General features: G+C 46.5%; 1 protein-coding gene across 1 annotated transcript; it reads right to left on the minus strand.

The window, feature by feature from the left end:
- Nucleotides 1-1,244: 1,244 nt before the first annotated feature.
- Nucleotides 1,245-3,681, minus strand: LOC124680502 (glycosyltransferase BC10-like). Its single transcript, XM_047215588.1, has 2 exons — nt 2,116-3,681; nt 1,245-1,644 (listed from the first exon to the last, which is right to left on the minus strand). The coding sequence occupies exon 1, from the start codon at nt 3,246-3,248 to the stop codon at nt 2,154-2,156; it is 1,095 nt and encodes a 364-aa protein (XP_047071544.1). The 5' UTR covers nt 3,249-3,681; the 3' UTR covers nt 1,245-1,644; nt 2,116-2,153.
- Nucleotides 3,682-15,526: the final 11,845 nt, after the last annotated feature.

The following is a 15,526-nucleotide window of genomic DNA, read 5'->3' on the forward strand; positions in this document are numbered from 1 at the left end:
ATTTGGGTCGTCCCGGACGCCACGGCCATCCGTTTTTGGGATGGATCCGCGCGCTGGGCCGCGTTTTTTTCCGGTTGAACCTATCCGAACACGCGGGCGCGGGATGGGTCGCCGCGTTGGAGATGCCCTTACATCTTAAATTCCATGGCCTTTCCTTCGTTGTGACTTGTGAGTCAACTGATGATAGTAGCTCATTAAGCAAGAACACTAAAATGCGTCAGCTCAGCTTTACTGAGAACACCAAGACACCAACCAACCACATATCTTGTACTGTCCTCAGTGTGAAACTTCAACAAACTGTCGACGAATTTCCACTGCTCCCGCCCACCACATTTATTTTGGAGAGCTCAGCTGTGAAACATCGTCTCAACCACCCATTGCCAACCCAATAATCACCAGTGGAAACAAGCTAATCAGGGTTCAGGAAGCAGCAACACATCTGTGTCAATTGTTTCTGCTAGGTACTTCAGATACATCATCACCAATCCACAATACAGTGGGCTCTCCGGAACTCATGAATTATACATGAATTGTTCCGTTTACGACAGGAACTATAGAGGAAAAATCCCGACGCGTTCCGAACGCGGTCTTAAGATCTGCACCATGGTCAGGGTTACAATTGGAATGTTAACATCATATTGCTGCATCACCAGTGACAACCACCTTACTCTAGCATCATGCATTTGTACGGTTTAGTTTAAAACAGATACGAGTACAAAACCTCCTTGACATCATTGTCAAGCTGCTTTCATGGATTAATGCAAAAAATCCTCTCCCAAGGACAACAACGTTGCTGACTTTGTGGTTGCTGAGTGAGCCCACTTAGCATAATATAGATAGCATGGAGCGTCAGGCATAGCGTCTCTTTCCATGCACCAACCTCCCCACCACGAAGCAACCAAAAGTACAGGAAAACAAAGAGGAAAGGGAGGGAACAAGGGGAGCAAAACATGGGAAAAGGTTCGTCAAGGATCATCTTTCCTGGCCTGAATCTACATACAACAGGTGAGCGGCCACTTTCTAACACTGACTAATCAACAATCTCAATATTGAAAGTCCAATAATTTTGAATGTGGTGTGGGTTGATTCTGCCTGAATCTGTTTGCATTTCAGTGTTCAATTGCACTCACGCTATTCAGAATTAATTCAGTGTATGCAAAGGCAGGTGCGGCTGCCACCTAAAGCCTGAATACATAAGAGTTCAGTTCAAAGCCAAGAAGATACTGGCGCCATGACACAGATGATACAATCAGAAAAAGGGTGATATTGACATTTGGCAAATAGATAACACATACTACAAACCATCACTACATGTATTGACAGGTTGGCTCCATTCTAATACATAGGATGATCGTTCGTGCTAACTACAACCCACTACGCACTAACGGCTTCTCAAGTTGGAACTTGGAAGGAAGAAAACCAAGAAACACAACAACAATACTCACATAAGAGGCGGTCGGGGCCCTTCGCCACCAACACCACCACATCACTCACTGAGTATGAGCAGCAGCAAATCGCTTTGCCAACAACAGCCACTGGTGGAACAAGGAAAAGTTCGGTTGGTGCTGGTTGGTTGCTGCACTCTGAAGAAACTGCAAGGGGGGATGAATGGAGCAGCTTACGCTTGTTCATCACATCACAAACCTGCAATGGAAATAGAGAATTGCTGTTAGATCATTTCCACCCACTGAATCGTCACCAGCACTTTGACCAAGATATAACAACATTTTTTATTAGTGTGCATGATAGCTCAGAGTGATAGATGATATGCAAATGCTTTCTTCTTTCACAAGTTTGCAGATACAATCAGGTAAGATAACTATGTTTTATTGAGGGTGCGGTGATAAAATAGTCAGTGTGCTATCCAATATTATCATTTGTTTTTCAGAGACCCAATACTATATAAACAGAAATGTAAGCACACCTGTGTTGAATTATACATTTCGTAATACTACTAAAAGTTGGCTACTAAACATAATTAAATTACTACCCCTGCTCTTTGTGAATTGTGATGCAATCTAATAAGACTTGGCACAATTGAAATGTCTAGAAAACTAATGAAACTTGGCACAATTGAAATTTCGAACAGAGCAAAAAAGTCACCAAAGGGATTACCTTGTTCTGTTCATCCCTACGAACACACAATCCGGCGCCTAGCCACGCAGGATGACGGAATCGGCGATCTCCATGAGCGGCCCAAGGGCTTCAGGCGCAAATTTGCGCGCAAACATGTGTGAGTAGGTGCCATTGGACTTCCTGAGGTCTCTGATGAGGTCCCCGGACACCTCCTCCGGCTGGTAGGTGTGCGGGTGGCCACCGACGGCGTCGGTCCAGTTGACCCTGGTGAGCGTGTACTTGGTGCAGCCGTCAGGGTCCTGCATATCCAGCAGCGTCGGGAAGTAGTGCTCCTCGGGGTAGCATGAGTCCCTGGACTTGACGAGGCACGGCGCCTTGAACTTGTTCCAGAGCCTCCTGTCCCTGACCACCATGACGGCGTGTCTCTTGGCGAGCACGAAGAACTGCGAGCCGACGCGGAAGCGGTCGAAGGGCACCTCTGGGAGCATGGCGTCGTCGCCGCGGGCGACGTAGCGGGCGGGCAGCGTGTCCTCGCTGTCGAGGATCTCGATGAAGCTGCGGTGGCGGTGGCGGCCGGTGCCGGCATTGTTGTCGGTGACGAGCGCGCGGTAGAGGGTGGGGAATGGGTGGAGCGGGACGCAGGACTGGGAGAGCAGCGCGAAGAACTGGTTGGCCGGGTCGTCGAGGAGCGCGGTGGCGAGGAGGCGGCGCGCGGCGGAGATGAGCGTGGCGGAGGCGCGCGCGGTGGCCTTGTTGCCCCGGATGATGCGGCCGCGGAAGGAGGGCGTGGGCGGGATGGAGAGCACCGCGGAGGGGTCGGCGTGGACGTAGAGGTTGAGCAGGCCGTGGTGCCCCGCGAAGAACTTCTCCCAGAGCGGCGCGAAGACGAGGTCGGAGTTGGTGAGGAAGAGGAAGGCCACCTTGGGGGGCTGCGCCTGGTGCGCGCGGCGGCCGAAGAGGGAGCCTGACGTGGCGGGGGCGGGCGGGGTGGGCGCGGCCGAGAGGAGGACGGCGCGGCGGAAGAGCGCCAGGTCCTCCGTCTCGTCGGCGTCCGGGATGGCCGGGAGCGTCTTGGGCAGCAGCAGGCGTGGCGCGAGGAAGAACACCGCCGGGACGGAGAGGAGCAGAAGCAGGAAGGACAGCGCGTACGGAGACTTGTACGGCGGTGCCATCTCCGGCGAGAAATCAAGAGAAAAAAGCTCGGATCTTCGCGGCGGGAAGACGACGACGAAGAGATTGCCGCGGTTGGCTGGATCAGAGGAGGGCACTCCGGGGAGGGGATCTTGTGAGCAAGAACAAGGACCGCCCAGACATGAATCGATTGAAAAGAGACGGATTTTGCAAGCAAAACAAAAAAACCGCGAACTGAGTGTTTGCGCGCCGGAAGGATCAAACCTCTGGAATCAAGAGAAACCGCCGGAAGATGAGAGGCGAGCTCAGTGGAGCCAAATCTGCGACGGTGAAACGCGGTGCTTGTGCCCGGATCCGATCTCGCGGTTGTGGCGGGACAGATTTTTGGAGGGAGAGGTTGGGGAAAGGAGGAGTCTGGGTGGGGAAGGAGTGAGGTGAGGTGAGGTGTTGTGCTCTGCTGCTTTTGTGGGACTCTGCTCCTCTGCTCCCCCTGCAACCTGTCCTAATCCAATGAGGCCACAACTTGTATAAATATGTTTTTTTTTCTCTCTATGGCGTCTAATTTAAAATAAGTAGTCCAAAAACGATTTTGAAATATTTTTAAGAGTCAAAAAATTGACAGCTAATAGTATCATTTTTTTTAGGGAAAAGCAGCCGCCGCCTCCTCCTCTAACCTAGCCGCCGCCTCCTCCTCTCCCGCCCCCCACCCGGGCGGCGGAGGAGGATCTACCCGCCCCGCTCCGAGCAGCCGCCCGCGGATCGCCGCACCTCAGCCGCCGCTGCTGCCGGCCTCGGCCTAGGCCTTGGCCTTGGCCCCGGCTTCGGCCCCGGCCCGGCCACAGGCCCCGGCCTCGGCCACGGCGGCGGTGGCGGCGCCCCTTCCGTCGAACGACGAGGGGGAGGAGAGGGTTTCCACGGTGGCGTTCCATGGGAGGTGATGAAGCGCCGGTGGAGAAAGCCGGGCGGCACGGCTACTTAGCCGGGGCCTGATGCTCTCCGTCGGTAGGGAGGATTCGGTGGAGCGGTGGCGGCCTCCGCCCCGGTGACGGTTCAGCGGTGGTACGCATGATCCGCGCCGCCGTCCTCTTCCCTGGTGATCCGGCAAGAGGGACTGGCGGCGTGGGGGCTACTGGTCTTGCTTTGTTTTTGGTGGCGGTCCTCAGGTTTCTCGCAAGCGAAGATGAAGATCTACCGGAGGTCAGTTTGCTTTGATCCGGTCCGGAGAGATGAGTTCCGGAAAGCTCCGCCGGCGAATGGAACGAGTGCATATTTTGCCTGCAGTTTGCTGGATCGGGTGGTATTCGGTCGCGCGCACCCATGTTTTTATTCCGACCGTTTGGTTCCGGAGGAAGCGCCGCGAAGCTATATTCTGTGTTGACATCTGGTGACTTTTTGTTCCATGGTGAAGTTAGAAGAAGGAATATCATGAAGGCCGGATTGGTGGACTGACTAAAGGAGGTTCGAGTCAACGTGATGCTGAGGGATCTGCTTGGCGTTCCGGGCTTGCAACAGTGGTATGCATGTGGGGGCGGCAGCACAGGGGAAGTTCGGAGTTTTACCTCTCAGGGTGAAAACCCAAGGTCTGGCCTTAACTGGTTGTGTCTAGTAATGTTCTTGTTGGAGGCATTGTTTTGAGAGTGGGGACTATCTTCAGGGAGAAATCCTAAGACCTTTGGTCGGGCGACGACGGCGCTGGTGCACTGTTTCCTTCTTGGAGGCATCGCTTTTGGAGAGTCTGTACTTTAGGTGTTGTCACGGTGGTGGTTGTATTGCTGTTGCTAGGTCTAGAAGACTGTAGCGGGACTTTTTTTTTCTTAGTTTTTTTTTCTCTTTTTGGCTGTGTGCATCCGTACTACCATTAGGTATTAATATATTCCCTTTATGAAAAAAAAACTTGTCTCTTTTTGACTGCTTACCATTTTATGCAGAAGGAAATTTAATTTGACACCCGATTTTATGTAGAAGAAATTGTATTTGACATTAGCACAACAATATATATGTATATATATACCCACACCAATAGACACATACATGTTCACAACGAGTTACTGGAGATTAGAATCATGGAATTACAAGACCAACATAAATCATCGCAAACATCTTCTAAAGGCTGCCTCTCAATGAAATAATAATAGGCTTATAGGGCATTGTTAATTTGAGATTCGAGTTTGTAATACCTTGTGCTAGAACACGACGCCTATGGTTATTTTTCACTATTTCTTTGATAAGTTTTCGTGTTTGCTTCTTACTAGATTGCATGGATTTGTCACCAATTGTAAATAGTTGCTCCACTCTGCGAAAGGCGAAACGACACAAAATTTATTATGAGTGGTAGTGTTGTACCGGTAAAAAAAACCTGATTCAGGTATTTTGGGTAGTTGGCATCAAACTAAATAGGCACCGGACATTAAGTATAGAACCTTTTGCGCCGCCGATGTCTAACTAAACATTGCTTCAGTGTTTCCTTCGATACATTTGGGTCAAATGGAAACTCCAATTGATTGCTCCGCGATTTAAATCGTCGAGGCGTCGAACATCCTCAAAACACTGCTACTCCTCTGATTAGGTTTTCCTTGATATTGTAGATGATTATACTTTTTTTCATAAACCTTGCCAAACATTACAAATTTACAAAATATACATGCACCACATTTCGGTAACACATTTGAAGCTACAAACTATGCAAGCCCTATATTTCGTTTATTCCGTTTGTTTATGGCTTTTACTATGTGGTTTAGAGCTTCGTTTCGGCGAGTAGCAATAATATTTTGACAATTAACAATGCTATAAGTAGTGGTTGAGAAGAGACGAGGGAGCTTCCACACACACAAAAAAAAGAATGAAGAGAGGATGGAGCAGAGCAGCCAATCCGCTGGCACTCACGTCACGGTCGGATCTGGCGGTCTGGTTTGTTGGGAGCTGATCTCACCGTCTGACTCACTGACTGGTGGGACCAGAACTTGTCGGCAAAGCCCGGAGCATGTGGCTGGGCATCTGCTTGTTCCGAAGAGGGAAATAAATGCTTTGGGAAGACGAGATTGTAAAAGTGTACGTACAATACGCGGCCGGGCGTCCTTGTCGCATGCGACTTGGCAGGCAGTGCACGTGGACGCTGTACGTGCGGTAGACGGCACGTCGCCACTGTTCATATCATTGGAGCAAGTACAATAAATCCTAATTAGCTACCTATAAAGATTAAAATAATACATTGTGGCCTAGTTTGAGGAGAGAGGAGAGGAGTGGACTCTTATGCAGAGCACAATTCTAAGACGCGTCTTCCTACAAGACTATGTAAGAGTAAATGGTGGGTCATGCACTAATAAAGTAGTACAATTTTATAGCTCACTATTATACATGTTGGCTCTAAGATGACTATAGATGACATGGCATTTGGCTTATAGCCAACAATTGGCTCTACTATTGAACTTGCTCTTGTACCGCTACCGTATTCCTATTTTCCTATTTTGAAAATGCAATGCTATACTTTTCAGAAGAAAACTATGAGATAGTGGTAGGCTTTTTGTATTACAAAAAACACAGAAGTTGGTTCATCGCTATCATTATGGAGAAAAGGTACGAAAAATGACTTTGGCACATCAGCACGAGTGCTCCCGATTTAAAAAAAAACATATTTCTGAGATTTCAACAAATTAAAACTTAAATTTGCACATACATAGAAATCTTCAGAATGTATTGTTAAAATTTTGGAAGAAAATATGTTGTATTATGAACTATATAAAAAAGACAAATTTCTGACAAAAATTGTCCCTATACACAGCCATAAATTTGTTTTTTTCTGTAGCTAAAAATACAACATATTTTTTACCGAAAGTTCGCACGAGTATTCATGACATATATGTGTATTCATGAAATAATTTTTATGATTTTTCGAAACATAAAAATATAGTTTTTAAATATTTCAAAAACTGAGAGCGCCTCATGTGCACCAAATCTTCGTCCGAAAAAGTATATGTAAATCCCGCACAAAGTGTTTTGACTCCAGAGCTCCGGTGCTCTCTGTCATGTAAAAAAAATACCTTTACAAATTATCAAATATCTGAAAATAATATGGAGATTATCACTGATACTTCTCACAATCATGCAAAATCTCAACCCCAAATTCTTTTTTATTTTGTGATAGAAAAAGATGACAAAATCTGCAGATATGTGTTGGAGATTCAAAAATATATTACTTATATCTAAACTTTTGCTATTTTTTGTACCTTAGAATATAAATATTTGAAATTGATATTTTGCACGTTTGTGGAATACATCATTAACAATATGTGGATCTTTTTCAGAATTTTCTAAAACTCAAAAATATTTTATTTTATTTTATTTTGAAAATCGTCATCACTGATGTCTATATGGACCCAATTTCTGCACGTATGCACTAAATACCCACTGTTTTGGCAGTAGTATTCTGATCCACATAGTCGTAGGGCCAGGGAAATCGATTTTTGAAGAAATGCTCTGACCTGGCATTCTCAAGGCCCTCCGCGCCTTTTACCAGACCTTGAACTCTGAGCATGACACCGTGATGAGATTCCATCACAAGTCCGGAAGCATCGGCCGTCGTCGGTGCACGAGTGCACAAGTGTATTTTAGACTGCTGCGCACGTATCCAGTGAACAGTACACAACCACTGACTAGCACATGCACAAGTGGATCAAAATGCCTTTCTAGTAGTTGTAAGAGCATCTCCACTCGTCTCCCCACAAGCCCCCCACGGCCACTTTTTTTCATCCGGACGGCGAAAACGGCCCGGCCAGCCCCGGTTCTCGTTTTGGTCCGGATTTGAGCCTATTTTCGTCCGGACTCCCCATGCCATCCTCGGTTTCCCGGGGTCTCCCGGGGACTCCGGATGAAGCTAAACCAACCGCCCACGCCCACGTGTCTCCTCTTTCGTCCGGATTCCCCGAGCCATCCTCTTTTTCCCGAGAAACGCCGCTTGGGGAGCACACGACTGGGAAACTACTCCTCCCCACGCCAAATCTTCCTCCAATCCGGACGAAAATTTCGCCGGATTTGGACGTGGGGAGCGCCAACGAGTGGGGATGCTCTAAGAGCATCTCCACTCGTCCCCCCGAGGAGGCCCCCGGCGAGCGTTTTTTCCATCCGGACGGCGAAATTCGGCCCAGTCGCGCCCCCGGTTCCTCGTTTTCGTCCGGATTTGGGCCTAAATTCATCCGGCGATCCCACGCACCCCCCGCCCCCCGGAGCTCTCGGGGACTCCGGACGAGTGAAAAGCGGGGAAGGGCCCGATCCGTCGGTGACTCGACGCACGAACCCCACCGCCACGTCGCTCAAAATCTCCCCCACCCCTCGTATCTCTCTCGCCGCCGGCACCACCCCGCCGGCTTGTTGCCCGGATTGCGCCGCCACTCCTTCCCCACCTGCCTATATTCCGCCGTGTTTGGACGACGGTCTATCCGGCTCGCTCTTCCGCCGGCCTCGTTTTCCGGCCTGCTTGCTCGTCGTCGCTCGCGGCTCGGGTTGCCTCGACCACGCCCGTCGGTGTTCGTCCATTTGCCTCGCCGGCCATGGACTCGGACGAAGAGGAGGAGCGAGATGTTCGTCGAGCTTATGCAAGAAGAGATGGCGGCGGCCGCCCAAGACGAGGAGCACATGATGATCCTTGGTTGCTTGGCAAGCATGTACGCCGGACCGGCAACTCGTCGGCGTGGTGGGTCGGCACGAGGTCGCCGGAAGTGCAAGCCGAGACAGCGAATGGAGGGCTACTCGCATGTTGTACGCCGACTACTTCGCCGACAATCCATTGCACGGTGAGAGTGTTTTCCGGCGTCGTTTCGGGATGAGCGAAAGCTATTTCTGCAAATTGTGTATGCCATCCGCCGCTTTGATCCCTACTTCGGATGCAAGGCGGATTGCACTGGTTTGGTTGGATTTTCGTCACCTGCGAAGTGCACGGTGGCTATGAGGATGTCGGCGTATGTAGCTCCCGGTGATACTGCAGATGACTATCTTCGGATGGCGGAGTCCACCGCCCTTGATTGTTTCTACCGGTTCTGCAGGGCCGTCATAGCAGTGTTCGGGGACTATTACTTGAGATCACCCACTGTCGAAGACACTCATCAGATCAGATCATAGTTTCACACCAACACGTGGAGTCTGTTCTGCCACAAACAAAATTTTGAACTGCTGATTTAGAAAACTTCATTACCTTTTTTTGGATTTTATTACTTTTTTTAAACAAGAAAATCGAAAGATTATTTACAACAGGACTACTCTCTAGACATCCATTCACTCAATTTATTTTTTCTTTCCACGGTTACCCAAAGCCTTTTTTTAAATATTTTTCGAGAAATCCTCAAAGGTGAGGGCTAAGATGGCCGATACAACAACGCCAAAGGGCACCACGATATAACAAAACGTCACACAAGCACCACGATACAAACGCAACGCCACACGGTTAACAACACTACCCTCTATAGTTAACCGGCAAGGACACGCCTTGCACCCCCACCCGCCAAGAATGGGGGGGGGGGGGGGCGATGCACTAAGCTTCTAGGCCACGTCACAACCGAAGGAAGGAACTTCAGCATGCTGATACATCTCCGACGTATCGATAATTTCTTATGTTCCATGCCACATTATTGATGTTATCTACATGTTTCATGCACACTTTATGTCATATTCGTGCATTTTCTGGAACTAACCTATTAACAAGATGCCGAAGTGCCGATTGCTCGTTTTCTGCTGTTTTTGGTTTCGTAAATCCTATTAACGAAATATTCTCGGAATTGGACGAAATCAACGCCCAGGGTCCTATTTTGCCACGAAGCTTCCAGAAGACCGAAGAGGAGACGAAGTGGGGCCACGAGGCGCCCAAACCCTAGGGCGGCGCGGCCCCCCCTTGGCCGCGCCGACCTGTGGTGTGGGGCCCTCGTGCCCCCTCCTGACTTGCCCTTCCGCCTACTTAAAGCCTCCGTCGCGAAACCCCCAGTATCGAGAGCCACGATACGGAAAACCTTACTGAGACGCCGCCGCCGCCAATCCCATCTCGGGGATTCGAGAGATCGCCTCCGGCACCCTGCCGGAGAGGGGATTCATCTCCCGGAGGACTCTACGCCGCCATGGTCGCCTCCTGAGTGATGTGTGAGTAGTCTACCCCTGGACTATGGGTCCATAGCTGTAGCTAGATGGTTGTCTTCTCCCAATTGTGCTTCATTGTCGGATCTTGTGAGCTGCATAACATGATCAAGATCATCTATCTGTAATTCTATATGTTGCGTTTGTTGGGATCCGATGAATAGAGAATACTTGTTATGTTGATTATCAAAGTTATGTCTATGTGTTGTTTATGATCTTGCATGCTCTCCGTTACTAGTAGATGCTCCGGCCAAGTAGATGCTTGTAACTCCAAGAGGGAGTATTTATGCTCGATAGTGGGTTCATGCCTACATTGATACCGGGACAGGTGACGAAAGTTCTAAGGTTGTGTTGTGTTGTTGCCACTAGGGATAAAACATTGATGCTATGTCTAAGGATGTAGTTGTTGATTACATTACGCACCATACTTAATGCAATTGTCCGTTGCTTTGCAACTTAATACTTGGAAGGGGTTCGGATGATAACCTCGAAGGTGGACTTTTTAGGCATAGATGCAGTTGGATGGCGGTCTATGTACTTTGTCGTAATGCCCAATTAAATCTCACTATACTCATCATAATATGTATGTGCATGGTCATGCCCTCTTTATTTGTCAATTGCCCAACTGTAATTTGTTCACCCAACAGGCTATTTATCTTATGGGAGAGACACCTCTAGTGAACTGTGGTCCCCGGTCCAATTCTCTATACTGAAATACAATCTACTGCAATACTTGATCTACTGTTTTCTGCAAACAATCATCTTCCACACAATACGGTTAATCCTTTGTTACAGCAAGCCGGTGAGATTGACAACCTCACTCGTTTCGTTGGGGCAAAGTACTTTGGTTGTGTTGTGCGGGTTCCACGTTGGCGCCGGAATCTCCGGTGTTGCGCCGCACTACATCCCGCCGCCATCAACCTTCAACGTGCTTCTTGACTTCTACTGGTTCGATTAAACCTTGGTTTCTTGCGAGGGAAACTTGCCGCTGTGCGCATCACACCTTCCTCTTGGGGTTCCCAACGGACGTGTCAACCACACGCATCAAGCAAATTTCTGGCGCCGTTGCCGGGGAGATCAAGACACGCTGCAAGGGGAGTCTCCACTTCCCAACCTCTTTACTTTGTTTTTGTCTTGCTTAGTTTTATTTACTACTTTGTTTGCTGCACTAAATTAAAATACAAAAAAAATTAGTTGCTAGTTTTACTTTATTTGCTATCTTGTTTGCTATATCAAAAACACAAAAAAATTAGTTACTTGCATTTACTTTATCTAGTTTGCTTTATTTACTACGGCTAAAATGAGTAATCCTGAAGTTGAAGTTCGTTCGTTTAAACAACAAGGGGGAGAATGTTTAAAAGATGCTTGGTATAGAATTAGTGATGCTCATAGTAGGTGCACTAAGAAACACTCCACCACTATCCTGCTCAGGAATTTTTATGTTGGTATCTCTAGTTGGAATAGATATGTTCTTGATTGTCTCGCGGGAGGTAACTTCCTAGGCGCTCCCGCTTTAGAAGCTAGTTGCATTATTGAGAGTTTATTTGGAACACCACCTGTTAATGAAATTAAAATTGAAACCTCTCTTGAGGATGTTATGAAAAAATTGGAAACCATAGAGCAAAACATTCCAATTATTGATACTACTTTGAAAGCATTACTTGATAGCACTGATAAACTTGATAAAACTCTAGGCGGAATTAATGAGAGAATCGCCATCTTAGAATCTTGTGCTATTCATGATAATCAAACCCAAAGGATTAGTGAACTAGAAGAGGCTATGGGAACATTGGGTTCAACCTTTTCATCTATAAAGTTTAGAGAAAAAGCTTATGTGGGTAAGGAGCAAAAGTTTATGTATGTCTCTAAAGTGCCTAAACCAAAGAAAAATTATTATAGGCCTAAAATTGACAAAGCCCTTAGTACCACTACAGATGGGGGAGCTTGTAATATTGATGTTTCGTCTCTCGATAATACTTGATGCACACTTTCTGCGCCTAGCTGAAAGGCGTTAAAGAAAAGCGCTTATGGAAGACAACCCATGTTTTTACCTACAGTACTTTGTTTTTATTTTGTGTCTTGGAAGTTGTTTACTACTGTAGCAACCTCTCCTTATCTTAGTTTTGTGTTTTGTTGTGCCAAGTAAAGTCTTTGATAGAAAAGTTCATACTAGATTTGGATTACGGCGCAGTTTCAGATTTCTTTACTGTCACGAATTCCGACCTGCCTCTCTCGTAGGTAGCTCAGAAAAATATGCCAATTTACGTGCGTGATCCTCAGATATGTACGCAACTTTCATTCAATTTGGGCATTTTCATTTGAGCAAGTCTGGTGCCATTTTAAAATTTGTCAATACGAACTGTTCTGTTTTGACAGATTCTGCCTTTTATTTCGCATTGCCTCTTTTGCTATGTTGGATGAATTTCTTTGATCCATTAATGTCCAGTAGCTTTATGCAATGTCCAGAAGTGTTAAGAATGATTATGTCACCTCTGAACATGTTAATTTTTATTGTGCACTAACCCTCTAATGAGTTGTTTCGAGTTTGGTGTGGAGGAAGTTTTCAAGGATCAAGAGAGGAGTATGATGCAACATGATCAAGGAGAGTGAAAGCTCTAAGCTTGGGGATGCCCCGGTGGTTCACCCCTGCATATATCAAGAAGACTCAAGCGTCTAAGCTTGGGGATGCCCAAGGCATCCCCTTCTTCATCGACAACATTATCGGGTTCCTCCCCTGAAACTATATTTTTATTCCATCACATCTTATGTGCTTTGCTTGGAGCGTCGGTTTGTTTTTGTTTTTGTTTTGTTTGAATAAAATGGATCCTAGCATTCACTTTATGGGAGAGAGACACGCTCCGCTGTAGCATATGGACAAGTATGTCCTTAGGCTCTACTCATAGTATTCATGGCGAAGTTTCTTCTTCGTTAAATTGTTATATGGTTGGAATTGGAAAATGATACATGTAGTAATTGCTATAAATGTCTTGGGTAATGTGATACTTGGCAATTGTTGTGCTCATGTTTAAGCTCTTGCATCATATGCTTTGCACCCATTAATGAAGAAATACATAGAGCATGCTAAAATTTGGTTTGCATATTTGGTCTCTCTAAGGTCTAGATAATTTCTAGTATTGAGATTGAACAACAAGGAAGACGGTGTAGATTCTTATAATGTTTACAATATGTCTTTTATGTGAGTTTTGCTGCACCGGTTCATCCTTGTGTTTGTTTCAAATAACCTTGCTAGCCTAAACCTTGTATCGAGAGGGAATACTTCTCATGCATCCAAAACACTTGAGCCAACCACTATGCCATTTGTGTCCACCATACCTACCTACTACATGGTATTTCTCCGCCATTCCAAAGTAAATTGCTTGAGTGCTACCTTTAAAATTCCATCATTCACCTTACAATATATAGCTCATGGGACAAATAGCTTAAAAACTATTGTGGTATTGAATATGTGCTTATGCACTTTATCTCTTATTAAGTTGCTTGTTGTGCGATAACCATGTTTCTGGGGACGCCATCAACTATTATTTGTTGAATTTCATGTGAGTTGCTATGCATGTTCGTCTTGTCTGAAGCAAGAGCGATCTACCACCTTATGGTTAAGTATGCATATTGTTAGAGAAGAACATTGGGCCGCTAACTAAAGCCATGATCCATGGTGGAAGTTTCAGTTTTGGACAAAATCCTCAATCTCATATGAGAAAATTATTAATTGTTGTTACATGCTTATGCATAAAAGAGGAGTCCATTATCTGTTGTCTATGTTGTCCCGGTATGGATGTCTAAGTTGAGAATAATCAAAAGCGAGAAATTCAATGCGAGCTTTCTCCTTAGACATTTGTACAGGCGGCATAGAGGTACCCCTTTGTGACACTTGGTTAAAACATGTGCATTGTGATGATCCGGTAGTCCAAGCTAATTAGGACAAGGTGCGGGCACTATTAGTACACTATGCATGAGGCTTGCAACTTGTAAGATATAATTTACATGATACATATGCTTTATTACTACCGTTGACAAAATTGTTTCATGTTTTCAAAATCAAAGCTCTAGCACAAATATAGCAATCGATGCTTTCCTCTTTGAAGGACCATTCTTTTACTTCTATTGTTGAGTCAGTTCACCTATTTCTCTCCACCTCAAGAAGCAAACACTTGTGTGAACTGTGCATTGATTCCTACATATTTGCATATTGCACTTGTTATATTACTCTATGTTGACAATATCCATGAGATATACATGTTATAAGTTGAAAGCAACCGCTGAAACTTAATCTTCTTTTGTGTTGCTTCAATGTCTTTACTTTGAATTATTGCTTTATGAGTTAACTCTTATGCAAGACTTATTGATGCTTGTCTTGAAGTGCTATTCATGAAAAGTCTTTGCTATATGATTCACTTGTTTACTCATGTCATATACATTGTTTTGATCGCTGCATTCACTACATATGCTTTACAAATAGTATGATCAAGGTTATGATGGCATGTCACTCCGAAATTATCCGTGTTATCGTTTTACTGCTCGGGACGAGCGTAACTAAGCTTAGGGATGCTGATACGTCTCCGACGTATCGATAATTTCTTATGTTCCATGCCACATTATTGATGTTATCTACATGTTTTATGCACACTTTATGTCATATTCGTGCATTTTCCGGAACTAACCTATTAACAAGATGCCGAAGTGCTAGTTGTCGTTTTCTCGTCGTTTTTGGTTTCGTAAATCCTAGTAACGAAATATTCTCGGAATTGGACGAAATCAACGCCCAGGGTCCTATTTTGCCACGAAGCTTCCAGAAGACCGAAGAGGAGACGAAGTGGGGCCACGAGGCGCCCAAACCCTAGGGCGGCGCGGCCCCCCCTTGGCCGCGCCGACCTGTGGTGTGGGGCCCTCGTGCCCCCTCCTGACTTGCCCTTCCGCCTACTTAAAGCCTCCGTCGTGAAACCCCCAGTACCGAGAGCCACGATACGGAAAACCTTACTGAGACGCCGCCGCCGCCAATCCCATCTCGGGGGATTCAGGGAGATCGCCTCCGGCACCCCGCCGAGAGGGGATTCATCTCCCGGAGGACTCTACGCCGCCATGGTCGCCTCCGGAGTGATGTGTGAGTAGTCTACCCCTGGACTATGGGTCCATAGCTGTAGCTAGATGGTTGTCTTCTCCCCATTGTGCTTCATTGTCGGATCTTGTG

The sequence above is a fragment of the Lolium rigidum genome, chromosome 1 (assembly GCF_022539505.1).
Source record: "Lolium rigidum isolate FL_2022 chromosome 1, APGP_CSIRO_Lrig_0.1, whole genome shotgun sequence".
Classification (NCBI taxonomy): Eukaryota; Viridiplantae; Streptophyta; class Magnoliopsida; order Poales; family Poaceae; genus Lolium; species Lolium rigidum.